Below are 14,198 nucleotides of genomic sequence, written 5' to 3'. Positions count from 1 at the left end.
TGTACATTGCCATACATTCTCACCGAGGCAATTGCTGTGCAATAAAATCATTCATTCATATTTCAAAACAGTTTTCCGATCTTCATTTATATCTTTATTTCAACATCAAGGGACTGGTTATACCATTTTCAACAAACAGCACTGTATGTGACCCAATATTGGAAACCAGCTCCACAATCTATGTAAACAACAAAACAACATCTTTGACAAACACATCTAAAATCACAAATAGGTTCTTCGTTTCATTTGGCCTTCCTTAATCAAATGTTCCCGCATTACTACAACATATCAGCAGGGGGCATGGCAGTTACAATTTGAAACAAAACATTTGTTTGTTAAAAGAAAGTAAGCTGAATTCTCAAACCATGACTAAGAAGTATAATAAAACTATAATACCGGTACACATACCTTTGTCATTGTCACTTGACAAGCTACAGTCTCAGAATTCATGCGATACACGTATATCGTATCTGATAAGCAGTACACATTTGACCATTATCTTCACATCATGCACATGTGAGTTGAATGATTTCAACAGTTTCATATAGAATTTCCCCCTGAAAGTCTGGCAGACTAATTAACATACTAGTGGTGTCTCAACCATCTTTGTGAAAGCCTCATACATACATTTATGAACCTTTAAAATATCCTACCCCCTAGCTACACTGAACCGTTCACACATCCTCACCACTGTAAACCCATGACCCCTTTGCTTTCCACTGATAGAGGCACTGCACTGTGCCCAACATACATACAACTATCCCATAAAATATACCTTTTAAAACGAGGAAATCACTGACATACTTTATATATAAGGAGGAAATATCTACTTGTATAATTTTCTTCATTTATGATATATTCTGTTGTTTCCACAATTACTTGTAGCCTGGGTGCCATCCTAGTTAGTTTTCCACAGCTCCCATATTTCTTGTTTAGTAAGTAAATGGAGAAAACTAACTAGATGGCACCCGAGCTAAATTACTTTTAAGTAGCCTTCACAATAGCACAGTTCAAAACTTCCATCTCTAATAGAAAAAATCTGCATGGTGATAAAAAAATCACTGGAATTAACACGTCGCAGTATAACAGCACAGGTACAACCTATACCTGTGTGAAAATAGCAGGAATTTTGTGGCTTCTTTTAGTTAGAGTTTTAGGGTTTGTGTATGAGACCTCACAGCGGATATGCTGCTACAGGTGCTTGGTTGAACCAAGGAGAGCAAGATCTTTAACTAAGCATGTGTATCACCTCACCTCACCTATGTGTATATTGTCATAAAACTCAATTTTACTCAACTTTCAGGCTTAATAATCCAACATGGTGGACAATACTCACAGGGAGTGCAAACACCCTACAGTACAGGTTTCTAAGATGCTTGTACAGTATTGGTCCCCTTTAATAAGTATACCTTACACAGTGGCTTATATTGCCTAATATCAACATTGCCACTCTTCTTTGCTCATACAGGAAACTAGTGTGCTGCAGTACAAGTAAAATCTGATAGATGCGATGTCACTCCATCTAAAGTACATGCATATCTTTATAATAAAATCATTCTATCTTGCACCTGACTATTCATTCTTAATAGTTAATCACTATCTAGGATAACTTGAGTCTTCTTTGGCTCTTTTTCGTCTTGAGTACATATTGATGTAACTACAACTTGAGACGATTTTACAACTTCTTTCTTCAATGAATAATTTGTTGTATAAACAATTATGAATTGCATCAACAAGACAGAGAGCATTTTGCACTGCAAATTAACCATGTTCATACATCTAACTGATACATTTGACTTATTTAGAATCATATATATTTTGTAAAAGTACTAAAACACATGAATAAAAAAAAGCTGTTGAGTAAGGCTGCCACTTAGAAACACATTGGCACACAGACATTTTGTACATGGTCCTCCTTTCAAAAATTCATGTGGTAAAATCAGAAAGAAACACGTATATCATTGTCTAGGATGATCTATCAATATCTATTGACCACATGTATGGAATAATGATAAAATCTATGACTTGGTCAAGGTTTTTCCCAGCCTTAATTCTCTGTCATCTCAGCCAACCCCTGCTCCTCTTCAGGTGTGCTTTGACCGAGTTCTTTTTCATTTTAGACACACCAAATTTAGGCCAAGACGAAAGAATTTCTGCCCTTCAATAGCAACAGGATTGACAGAATGACACTGAGAAAAAACCTGGACCTAGTGCAGTGAGACTTGGCTGTGTCTCAGGGCCGAGGACAGGAATGGGTTGGGGTCTGGCTCTTCTTTCATGATGTTAACTTTCTGCCACCCTCCGTTCTCTTGGTTGGACTTACGGATGGCGTCCAACACCGTCTGCACGTAGAGCCCGTCCTCGAATGTCGCCGCTATGTCCACGGCTTCCTCTGCCCAGCTCCGACGATCTTCAACCTTCCCGAAGGATTCCTTCAGGGCGTCCACCAATCGCAGCAGCCCCTTGAGATATGGCACGGGGAGGTCGCCGGAGTTATTGGTGATGCCGAGCTTTTTCAGGCTTGGCAGCTCATCCGTCGTGTCAGCCAATAAGATCTCTTCCTTGCACGAGTCGTTGGTCTGTCCGTAAAGGTCGGCGTCACGTACGACTAAGCTGCCCTTCTTCCCCACGACGAGGACTTCATGTAAGAACCTTCCCGGCATGTGGGAGTTCAACGTCACGGTCGCACACGCCCCTTTCTCCAGCTGCATCTGGAAGCTACAGAAGTCGTCGCTGGTGATGTGCCTTATGCCCCGGATCTTCTCAGTCTGCTGCAAGAATGTCTTCAAGGTGCCCTGCACCTTTGCCGCTTTCTGATTTGTCAGGTAGGTGATGACGTCGACGATGTGTGAGCCAATGGTGTTCAAGACTCCGCCACCCATCACTTCATCACACATCCAGTTGTACTTTTCGTGGAGGAGACTTCCGCAGTGAACCCGAACTTCACAGACCAAAATGTCCCCAATCTCGTTGTGTCGGATCATCTCTCGCATCTTGATGAAAGCAGGGAGGAACCGCAAACCGTGGGTCATGAGGGACATGAGCGTTGGGTAGTATCTGGCAGCGTTGACCATCCTGAAGGCGTCCAGTTGACACAGCCCAGCTGGCCTCTCACACAGTACATGTTTACCTATCCCCAGCGTTTTCACGGCTATCTGAGCATGCAAGTGAGGAGGGTTCTCTACACAGACAACGTCCACATCTTGGTGAAGCAAAACGTCGTCCACTTTACTCGTGTAGAACGGTATATCGAGCTCCTTGGCAACCTTCTCCGCCAGATCGTTGGTTCTACCCCACAGGGCAGCGACTTTGAAGCCAGCGGACTGGAGAATGCAGACCATGACTTTAGACAGCGATCCCGTACCGAATACGCCGACCCCGGGCAACATTTTCACCTTGTCTGGCATAGCTAGGAAAGCTACGGTTTACCTTTGTGTCTTCACGGGGCTGTCAGCGTCGAAAGTCGCTTGTTAAAGGCTTACAAACAACGAAGTCTGGACGTTTTCCTCTTCTTCCAACCCTCGGCGGCCATCTTGCTCCAAAGGTCAACATTGATTAGGGGCGTGGCTTCACGACAGTTGTGGTAAACAAACCTGTCAGACAACCCAGATTATGTAAATAAGCACTTTAAAACGTAATTAGCCACCTTACAAGAAAAACAACGAATAAATTTCCCTCAAATGTCACATTCTTCATCATATCATGAAAATTATGAACGGAAAATTAGTATTTTACGACAGTTAACATTTTGAGGTAGGAAACCTCCGAGCGGTCATAATTTGGATGAGTACATTATACCAACCGGGAACTTAATTATTGATATAGTAAAAGAAAGAAATGGCTGAAAGTAAAATCACATTACACAACAGACAATATTTGATAAATTAAGATGTAATCTTTCCTCTATTGTTCCAGATATTAGCATCTTCAGACGCTTCTCCTGCATTTCGTAACTTATTACCCTATATGAGAATGGTCTAGTCTGATTACGAAAGCTGTCCAGGGGAAGGTGTATGGCTGCGTCACTGAAAATTCTCTTCAGGAACCTGACATTTTGGCCGCGCTATTCCGCCCAGGTGAAGTTTTAAACCCCCACATGGGTAACGAGGCCTCTACCGTGAGTTTTACGTCTCTGTTGTGCATATTTGGGGCCGTCAGTGCTTGGAGGGGCACTGGCTACAGCTACAAGGAGACTTTGCGCAGTGTACACCAATGTTCGCCTTATGAAACTTCAGTCAGCTACGATTATGAAAACAGAGTACGCATGAAATACGGCTTTTTTTTCGCTCCCTTTCCTTACCAGTTGTTGAATGTTTCAAATTTTTGATTGTTTCCGGTCAAGATATTCAAATCATGTACTGTGAAATTTGACCTTTGTTTCTCTGCATGTGTTTTAAGCTGAAATTTAATTTTTATGTAACGTTACGTTTTTTTGGGAAAATGTTGTGTAACATCAAGGTAACATGATTTATAGTCGTTTCTGCTTGTTTGATACCAACAACAAACAGGAAAAGGATACATTTCTGTTAACAAGAGGTCGTTTGTTACATCTCACATTTACAATCTTATTAGTATAATCAAGGACATTATAATCATCGTAATAGACCGGAACATGACTCGATTGGTGTTTTAATAGAAACAATATTTATGGGGTCCAGTCACCGTCTATTTTCGGCAGGAATCGTGACATTTCGTAAGTCCCCGCCCCCTCTTCCTGACGTCATGACTCGTCTAAGCTAATTTACATAACAGACTTCCTCAAGACAAGACTCTGAGGAGTTGTTGAGTCAGTTCTCTTGCTGTTGTCTTCCAGCTAAGTTCTTTTTAATTGTAATCCAAGGAACTCAGCAACCATAGGGAAAGTTAGCTCTAAGTTTAAGGTTTGTGTTATGATTATGTACCGTACGGTATGTCCCATTTTAATGTATGACTGGTTTTGCCAAATGTAACCTACTTCCTTGTTAGAAAACAGTTAAGATTCAGATATCAAGTTAAGACTTTATCTTTATTGGGAAACAGTTGGCCCTAACATGCCGCATCTAGAACCTCTACATGGTTAATGTTACATACGTTGGAAGTTTCCTTGTCAAATATGATTTAATTATCAAGTAACATTGATAAATGATAACGCTTAACTTTATTTTCAACAGTTGGCCCCATCCAATATGCCACATAGGGAGCCAGTACATACATACTTCCTTGTCAAGATTCAGTTAGCAAATGATTACATTTGTTTTTATCATTCGACAGTTGGCTCCATCCAACATGCCGCGAATAGAACCAGACATGGTGACGGAGACGGCGACCTTCGCGATGAGCTGATTCTGGTTCCCCGAGGCGCAGTTCGGCTGCGCTGAGGGGGTGATCCGCACCAAGGTTGGCTACACCGGTGGCACAAAGGTCATGCCAACCTACCATGCACTGTGAGTCCCCAACATAGTTTCTGCTACTTCATTTTGTTCGTTTGCTGACCATGTCTGTCTACGGGACCCATCCTTCCGTCCCAGGACGGAAAATTTGCTTGTTGGGACGGAAAAAAAATTTACCCTGTCCGTCCCAAAAGTCTGAACTTTATGACATAAAATTTGTAAAAATGAATTTTTGTAAGCCTAAAATGGCAGATTGAACAACAAAAATCAACAACATGAGCTCTCAACAATGAGAGGGACGGAAACAAATTTGAAGCTGGAGATAGCCCTAGTTTGCCTGTTCATACCAGGATTTGCGAATCAGGATTCACTGAGGTACAGGATTGATCCCCATTTGATCCGCTAAACCCACCTCCTGAGGTGGATTCGTCGGATTGGGATTCACCCCCCTTGCAGCTGGATTCAGAATCAGACTGTTCATACCAGAATTCACAAATCAGGTATGAACAGTTTGGGTGAATCCCAATTTGCCAATCCTGGTAAGAATGGGATCTTAGTAATTTTTTTATAGTGTCTAGTAAGAAGAATTCATTAACCGTGAACTACCCTGGTGTTAACAGGCTTAAATTTGATTTTGGGCCCCATAAGCAGCTTTCAGAACCAAAACTTCCAGCTTTCATATCTTTTGATTATGTGGTAGTTGATTTCCTACTTCCTGATATTTTTTAAATAATCTATTTCCTGGCTTTAGTGTTCAAGGAAGTGTAAAGTTTACACACTGTTTACACACTGTAAACACTTAGCTACGTACCAGTTCCTCATTTTCCTGTCTGTGACTCACAAAGTTCTACATTTAAAACTTAACTTCCTCCTGGCTTCAGCCCAATACCTTCCCCTAGATACTTCCTGCCTTAAGAATTGCAAGTCATTGCATTATTCATGTTATTGTTGTGAGACTGACTACTAGTATGTGGTTCTATGTAACCTGTTAATCTTTTGAAAATCAGTATGTTTTGAACTGAGATACACATTTGATGAATATATAGAAATAATAGAGCCAAAATTGTCACAATTTGGGTGTCATGATAGTTTACATTTTTGTCACTGACTGTCTTCTCTTCTTCCGACTGACTGTACGGGATAAAATGTGTGTGTGTTTTTTTTAAGTATTTCTCGCTGGCCCGGGTTCAAGTTTGTTCCCAGGCTGAGTTCTATATAAAACCTCCTTGGTACTGTGAAGTTTAAGTTTTTTTAACCTTCTTCCTGCTGCCTAACTTTGTAACCAATGGGTGCCAAACGGCTAGTTTAGAGTGCTTGAGGTTAACAAACTTTTTTTGTTTTTGTTTTTTTTCTAATACTGTAGAGGAGACCACACAGAGTCGGTTCAGATCCAGTATGACCCCAAACAGACGACCTACGCTGACCTTCTCAAGATCTTCTGGCAGAACCACGACCCCTCCGCCTGCCTCTCTCGACAGTACATGTCCGCCATTTTCTACCACAACGACAACCAGAAGGCCCTAGCAGAAGAAACCATGCAGAAAGAGTCCCAGAACCGCAAACGCCCGATCCAGACAAAGATCACTGAAGCCGAGCGTTTCTACGATGCTGAAGAGTATGTATTTTGTTTGCTTCCCTCTCTCCCTGCTTTTTAAAATTGTCATATGGATTTTGGAACAAAGACCTTGTCTTGAAGCATTTATATTTCTCTTTATCAGATTAAGAAAAATTTGCTAAATTTAAATTGCTTATAAGTTATAAGGGCTTATAAGCTATAAGGAAAGAATTGGCATCCATCCTGCTCAAGCTTCTGTCTCTAATCACTTCTCAGAATAGTCATGCACGTAATGATAGACGATTCTTTATCATTTTTAGCGAGAGCTCTGATTGGCTCCAAGTCAAAACCGCCCACAGGAATGGCATGGTAACGGGGATTCAGAAGTTTGATCCACGTTGTACTCTTGAGAACAATTTGATACCAAAACTCATTAGTGACATGAGAGCCAAATGTTTAAATGGGGATGGGTGCCAGATGACTTTGCTGGAAAACGATTCAGAGGATGAAGCAAGAAAGGGAAGGACTCCAGGCTAGGAAGAAGACTCTTTACTCTTAAAGATTAAAAAAAAGTTTTCTGGTTGATATGCAACTCACACTGCCACATACATTCTTTATTGCTGAAAATTAAACAACCAGGTTAAGAAATGTTTCTTTAGATTTCAAGACCTTTCTTTAACAACTTTATCTGTCTCGTTTCAGCTACCACCAGAAGTACCTTCTCCGCCAGCAGAGAGGCCTCTTCAACAGCCTAGAACTGTCCAAGAAGGAAGTCCTCAACTCGCACATCGCTGCGCGGCTCAACGGATACGTCGGCGGGTACGGAAGCCCGAACAAGTTCGAGAAGGAGCTTCCCAACCTCGGTCTCAGCGTCGAGCAGGCTAATTACGTGAACCAGTTGATTGGACGAGGTCCGATGAGTTAGATATTATAAACGCAAACCATGAGGGCTAGAGGAAATGCATTTTGAAGCAAAGTAGAACTGTAATTTCCAACACACAAAAAGTTGGACCAAATTTTCAACTGTCCAACTTGACTCGGTGAGCAGTGGATCATAAGTTGCAAAAAGTTTATGGTGCCTCCCGTCTCTTTGGGTAATGCCAACTCTTTTGTGTTGGAGATTGCAAGTCAACTTTTCTTCAGAAAGATTTCTACCAACACCAGCGCCTTTCAAGCTAAGAAAATTCATTTATATATCAAAAGGACTTGAGGACATGAGTCAAATATTGGTCAACATCTGGTTATGACAAAATCTTTAATCTTGATTGCATTTTGAATTTCAGTTCTGCTGCTAGTTTGAATCTTTCCTGAATTTTATTCTGCTGCAATTGCACTGAGATGTTGTTTTTAATCACATAAATCCTTTTGTTATGATGCAATGAAGTTGAAGGGCATCGAAGGTGTAAATGGCTATGGATGGAACAGTGGTATTGGTCAGTGATATGATAATTATGGTACCTACAGCAGTTGCCTTACATATGCAACATTATGTACTTCCAACTCTTAGGTCTGATTACTTTTACCTCTCTAATTTTTACTCTTGATCGTTGCAACCTGAAACATTTAAATTCTTCTCCAAAAAGTGTATATCTACATGCCACCCTCTTTCAATATAACGCCAGAGCAATGCTAAGAACTACTGGGGTCAAGTTTTCAGCAATATTGCTACAAGGTAGACTCGCCGTCCTGTACTGTTCTATGCCTGTGCTGTACACGACTGCTCTACTCATGACGTTTTGGGGCGAAAAATGTGTCCCAGAACTGAGAAAAGTGCCAAGCAGCAGCCATGCACAGCAGGGGGGTGATGTAACAGCAGGGGTGGAAGGGGTCTGCCGAGGGTAAGGCATGTATGTCATGGAAAGAAAAAGTAATTATGAAAGGTGAATAAATTTCTGTATATTGGTACTTTGTGTCCTCTCCTTTTTACTGGTTGTGTTATGAATAGATGCGACACATAATGGCGATGCCTGCTTTCTTTAGAATGGCCCGGCACATTAGTTTATCTGTAGATACTGCATTGGAGGCTTTTGGCCTATGAACTATAGTCATAAGTTTCCCTAAGATCAGTTAAAAGGAACGGCACATGCCATAATGAATTTGATATAATGCATGACAAAGGAATGTTTTCATGTATGTGTTGGTACAGATTGCAGTCTGGCAAATCGCCAATTCTGATCACGACAGAGCTTGTAATCGGAGTGCTAGGAATGTGCATAAAAACAAGTTGTTGACCTTTTCACCCAAGATCAAAGTACCATGCAGTGCCGTGTCCTTTTGGAACTTGGCCCAGCACCAGAACTAGGGATGTGTACCTAAACATAACATAAGGTTCAGTATCGGTACCTAAACAAGGACTGGGAGGAGCTGCTTACGGGTAAAAACACAGAAGAGAGCTGGCAACTGTTCTCCACCAAAGCCATCAAAGAAATGCTACTAAGACAAGCAAAAGACTGTCATTCATCAGTAACAGGGTCATTCCCTGGTGGAACGGATTGCCAGAAGAGGTTGTCAAAGCCCCGTCAGTGAACGATTTTAAAGCCAGGTTTATGGAAAGCCATCCTGTAAAATACAACTTCAGAGCCCTGGACCACCCACAGAAACCCACAGTGTCAGTCGGCTAAAGAAGTTGTACAAGGGAACGGCCTAAACTTGGTGTAAAGCATCCTACCTGACTGTAGACTCTACTCTAACAGTGAACACTTTCAAAAACAGAGCAAAGCATTAGACTACCCTCACAAGCCTGGAATCGTGATCCAGTAAAGGGATGAGCGGCCTAAATTGGAAGATGACCTTCCTACCTGGCCGAAAGAATCTACTCTACTCTACTCTACTCTAAACAATTTGACAAAGCAACCTATGGTCTTCAATGATGACAGAAAGGTTAATAAATAGATAACAGATTGTTTACTTACATGCTTTCAAGATGATCTCGAATAAAAAATACTTAATCACAATCCATCAGACCTTGCAATCAGACATTGTGGGGTTTTTTTTTTGGGGGGGGGGCTTTGATTTCTAATTCCGACATTCAGTCAAAGGATATATTCTTAATAATACTGAAATAAGTGGTATACTCTACAAAGCAAGACATTGTAAAATAACAGAAATACACATGTAGGTCATTTTGTGTACAGCTACAGTTTACTTAGAATATTCAATCATCAGCTATGTTTGTAACTTTGTAAAAGACCAGAATGTTGTCCTGGCGTTTGGGAGGTCTAGATCTGTTCAAAACCGACTGGTTTTTGAGACATTTTGCAGCTAGTGATTTGTAAGGATTTATATATTCATTGACCAGTTGTACACGAGATGGCTAATCTCCTGACTGAAGAAGTATTGATGGTAAAATGATGACCTGAATGACTAAAATTCCCCACCATAGGGCCAGTGTGGATGGGTTTTACACCTGTAAGAAAGGAAGAGGTAAGACATCTATTACATTCCTTTTTTTAGACTCTGGCATACCCTACCATTGCAAAGATTATTATCATGAAGATACAGGAATAGATTACCCAAAATCGTATCAAATTAAAACTCTGACTTTTAGATATTCCAAAGATTATATGTATCATTGAAATATAGGAATAGATTACCCCAAATCTTGTGACAATCGAAATACATGTGATTCAAGTCACAACACAATCAAACCTGTAGAAGTGGCCACCTTAACATTAAGACCTCATGTCCAATGTGACTACTTTGTCCCTTAGATGATTTTTACCATTGACACAGTGACCACCTGTCCACATAGACCAGATTTCATCAGTCCCCTGAGTGGTCTTCTTGGGCAGTTTTGACTGCATACAGCAAATTATGCATGATACTGTTTAGCAAGACCCGGTTATCTAATTAAATTACCTCTCTGCAAATGTTCAAAGAGGCTATTGACATCGATCGTCCATCGATTGTGGACTGCCTGATTACAGTGTAGAAGGGATTTGAACATTCTCTTACCCACCTTTATCTTGATTCTCTTATGTCGCTGCACTCTATATGACCTGGAAACTACAGTGAGAGACCAGCCCAGAAGTTGAAGACTTGTTGACTCAGGCAAAGTTTGCCAGACTGTCTAGTGGGTAAGACCAGCAACTCCGAACTGTTCGCAGCCCAGGTGAAACGGACAACACGTTGGCAATGGCAGGAGTTGTCAGAAAGATCATTGGTAGGCCGAAAAACCCAGCGATTCCGCTCAGCCAAGCTGTTATAGTCGGGGACACCATGTACATATCCGGGCAGCTGGGACTCGACCCAAACACACCGGGCAAGATCGTGCCAGGAGGGGTCGTGGCAGAGGCGGAGCAGGCACTGAAGAACATGGGTTCGATTCTCAAAGCCGCCAACATCGACTACAGTCACGTGGTGAAGGCGACCGTCCTGCTGGCGGACATCAACGACTTCGCCGCCGTCAACGAGGTGTACAAGAAGTACTTCCCGGCCAACCCTCCCGCGCGGGCCGCCTTCCAGGTCACCGCCTTGCCGCTAGGCGGGCGTGTCGAGATCGAGGCCATCGCCATCGCTAGCGCTGTCGTCGACCACCCAGCATCTAAACTGTAAACACAACCCTGGACGCGAATGCTCTCTTTCTTCAACTTCTTTAAGGGGTCAAGACTACATAAGACAAGGCTCATACATGTGTATTGTGTAATATTCACGGTGAACCACCAGGAATATTGATATTATATTGAGAACGGTTAATTCCTAGTTTGTAGGGTTTAAAGCGTTGAGTTGAGATCCCACCACTGCCACCAAATGCTTGGATTCCAGGGTAAACAAGTCACTAGCCTGACAAATCGCGCTCCTAGCAGCCGGGCGGTCCTGTAACCTTCGGCCGAAAGCTTGTGCAAACACAGGCTAAACAACTCACCAGGCCGATAACCTCTAACTAACCATATGGGGTCATGAACTTTATATCTATTGTCTCTAGTCACCAGTCTCTCATTGTCAGAGCTGCAGGCTTGGTTTCCAGAAGGACAATATTATGAATAAATACGCAAATTATGAAAAATTATGAGATAATGTTGTTATTTTTTTTCCTTGCATTTCCTTCATATTCGTATTACTTTGTCTCAGAAACAGATGACTTTGTTGCAATAACCTGCTGACAATCTATCATTTATCTGGCTGGTACTGCTAAAATGTAATGGTAAATTATTAGGTGCAAGATACACACACACAGTAACAAACAAACACATACACACATAGTGACACGTGATGACACGCACACACACACACACACACACACACAAATCATGACAATCCACTTCCTTTAACTTTGAGTTATCCTATTCTAAGAAAGTGTAACGTTAACAGACTCTCCAAAAGGATCAGGTTCACACGCAAACGACGGTAGAAATATAATCTATCGTACAAAGTTTCCCTTGTAAAAAACAACAACAACCCTTTGTAATAGCCTTTGGCTAGTTGGGTAGCCCTGGCTGTACTTTTTACAGTCAAATAAATCAAATCCAAATCAAATTTACGATCTTCAGTCCAACATCTGCTTGAAAATTACACAGAAACTTCAGTGCGAGACCACCAGTCACCTGATCCGCCACACGAGGTCACGGCGAGGTCAGGCGAAGTGGCAGACAAAAAACACGAGTAAAACCACAAAGAAAACAGAATGGCAGGAGTCGTCAGAAGGATCATCAGTTCGGCAAAGGCCCCAGCGGCCATCGGACCGTACAGCCAAGCAGTGGTGGTCGGGGACACGATGTACATCTCCGGGCAGATCGGCATGGACCCCGCGTCGGGCGACCTTGTGTCTGGTGGCGTCGTTCCCGAGGCCGAACAAGCACTCAAGAACATGGGTTCGATTCTCGAAGCCGCCAACATCGACTACAGCCACGTGGTGAAGGCGACCGTCCTACTGGCGGACATCAACGACTTCGCTGCCGTCAACGAGGTGTACAAGAAATACTTCCCAGCCAGCCCTCCCGCGCGGGCCGCCTTCCAGGTAGCCGCTCTGCCGAAGAACGGGCGAGTCGAGATCGAGGCCATCGCCATCGCTAATCAGATAGTGGAGCGTTCTTGAGTCTGATGCAGTCTTCGTTCTAGTATAAACGTTACCTGTGGGACCAAGAACTTCGCAAAGACCACAACGTCAATTGCAATTTCAAAGACTCTTCCATGCTGTTGAGTGAGCCCTCCCCACCACTGAACCATGATATTATAATTGTATAAATTGCTAGGTTATTTTCACCGCACTGACTGGCGTCATTGGGCATTGAAAAGGCTATCGGAACAGCTAGACACCATCATTATATGTATACATTGTATGACTTGCTAGGTCGTGAATTAGGTATTTTGGCCCCACAGGGCAGATAAAAGCTGTTAGAACAGGGAAACTTGTATTGTCTGTTTTCTGTCTAAATTTGTTTGCAATGTGAGAGAAACAGCATGACAAATTGATAGGCTCCAAGTGTGAGATAACGTCATAGGCCTTATTGCCAAATGATTGCTGAATGGTTAGTTCTGTTTGACAGGACTGTCAGATGTGCAATTATACTAGTGCATGGTACTGTAACAGAAGGTTTTTTTTTTCTTCGTCAAAAGGTTATGCTAATTGTTAAGGTTGATGTTTGCACAGGTTGAATAAATGAAGAAGCCGCTAGGGTACCCAAAATCTAATCATTTCCAGGTCTCATCAAGATGTTCATAACTGCCAAATATCAAGACAATCCATCCAGGCCTTCTCCAGTTATTCTGCTTTTTTACAAACGCTACCCTATGCATAACCTTCTCGGTGAAGGTAATGAATAGAATATTATACGCCAAAAGCAGTAGCCTCCATAGCAGGCTTTGAACCGGCCTTTTGGGGGGCTAGATAATACACCTTTTTGCAGCCAGCCCGTAACCATCAGCCATCCCCGTAACTATACCCCGTAACCATTTTGCCGGTACTACCGGCAAAATGGTTACGGGGATGGCTGATGGTTACGGGCACTCAAGCAACCGGGTACCATGTCTGGCCTTCATGGATGGACGACTCACTACAAAAGAGACACCAGTGTCCAGCCTTGAGATCTTGAAATATACAGAAGCAGACAAAAGGGTTTCTTAGCACCTACTATTATAGGGGCAATAACCCAAGTCTATTATCTGGATAATGATGCAAATATTTGCAAAATGTTGGAACACTGTAGAAATATCAAGAGCGTCAAACAAATGTTAGAAACTGTTTTAGATAAAGAGATCTTTCTGCAGCTACTTTCAAAATGTTACCAACAAATAAATTCAAACATGTTAAAACTTGCATTTTTAATTGTTTGAAC

At 42.1% G+C, this 14,198-nt stretch overlaps 4 protein-coding genes across 6 annotated transcripts; 3 read left to right on the top strand and 1 right to left on the bottom strand.

Annotated features, from left to right (window-relative positions):
* Positions 1-81: 81 nt before the first annotated feature.
* LOC136438873 (glucose-fructose oxidoreductase domain-containing protein 1-like) lies at positions 82-3,770 on the bottom strand. Its single transcript, XM_066433891.1, has one exon. The coding sequence runs from the start codon at positions 3,405-3,407 to the stop codon at positions 2,208-2,210; it is 1,200 nt and encodes a 399-aa protein (XP_066289988.1). The 5' UTR covers positions 3,408-3,770; the 3' UTR covers positions 82-2,207.
* A 173-nt stretch (positions 3,771-3,943) lies between these two features.
* Positions 3,944-8,829, top strand: LOC136438875 (peptide methionine sulfoxide reductase-like). Of its 3 annotated transcripts, none has more exons than XM_066433894.1 (4): positions 3,944-4,076; positions 5,251-5,423; positions 6,733-6,984; positions 7,627-8,829. In XM_066433894.1, the coding sequence occupies exons 2-4, from the start codon at positions 5,404-5,406 to the stop codon at positions 7,847-7,849; spliced, it is 495 nt and encodes a 164-aa protein (XP_066289991.1). In that variant the 5' UTR covers positions 3,944-4,076; positions 5,251-5,403; the 3' UTR covers positions 7,850-8,829. The 3 variants fall into 3 exon arrangements, with proteins under 3 accessions (XP_066289991.1, XP_066289990.1, XP_066289992.1); XM_066433893.1 differs by having other exon boundaries at positions 3,981-4,117; XM_066433895.1 differs by lacking the exon at positions 3,944-4,076 and adding an exon at positions 4,747-4,880.
* Positions 8,830-10,880: 2,051 nt separating this feature from the next.
* LOC136438876 (2-iminobutanoate/2-iminopropanoate deaminase-like) lies at positions 10,881-11,930 on the top strand. The gene has a single exon (XM_066433896.1). The coding sequence runs from the start codon at positions 11,059-11,061 to the stop codon at positions 11,476-11,478; it is 420 nt and encodes a 139-aa protein (XP_066289993.1). The 5' UTR covers positions 10,881-11,058; the 3' UTR covers positions 11,479-11,930.
* Positions 11,931-12,511: 581 nt separating this feature from the next.
* LOC136438870 (2-iminobutanoate/2-iminopropanoate deaminase-like) lies at positions 12,512-13,202 on the top strand. Its single transcript, XM_066433887.1, has one exon. The coding sequence runs from the start codon at positions 12,548-12,550 to the stop codon at positions 12,956-12,958; it is 411 nt and encodes a 136-aa protein (XP_066289984.1). The 5' UTR covers positions 12,512-12,547; the 3' UTR covers positions 12,959-13,202.
* Positions 13,203-14,198: the final 996 nt, after the last annotated feature.

The sequence above is a fragment of the Branchiostoma lanceolatum genome, chromosome 7 (genome assembly GCF_035083965.1).
Source record: "Branchiostoma lanceolatum isolate klBraLanc5 chromosome 7, klBraLanc5.hap2, whole genome shotgun sequence".
Lineage (NCBI taxonomy): Eukaryota > Metazoa > Chordata > Leptocardii > Amphioxiformes > Branchiostomatidae > Branchiostoma > Branchiostoma lanceolatum.
This window is presented reverse-complemented; position numbering and strand designations above follow the sequence as displayed.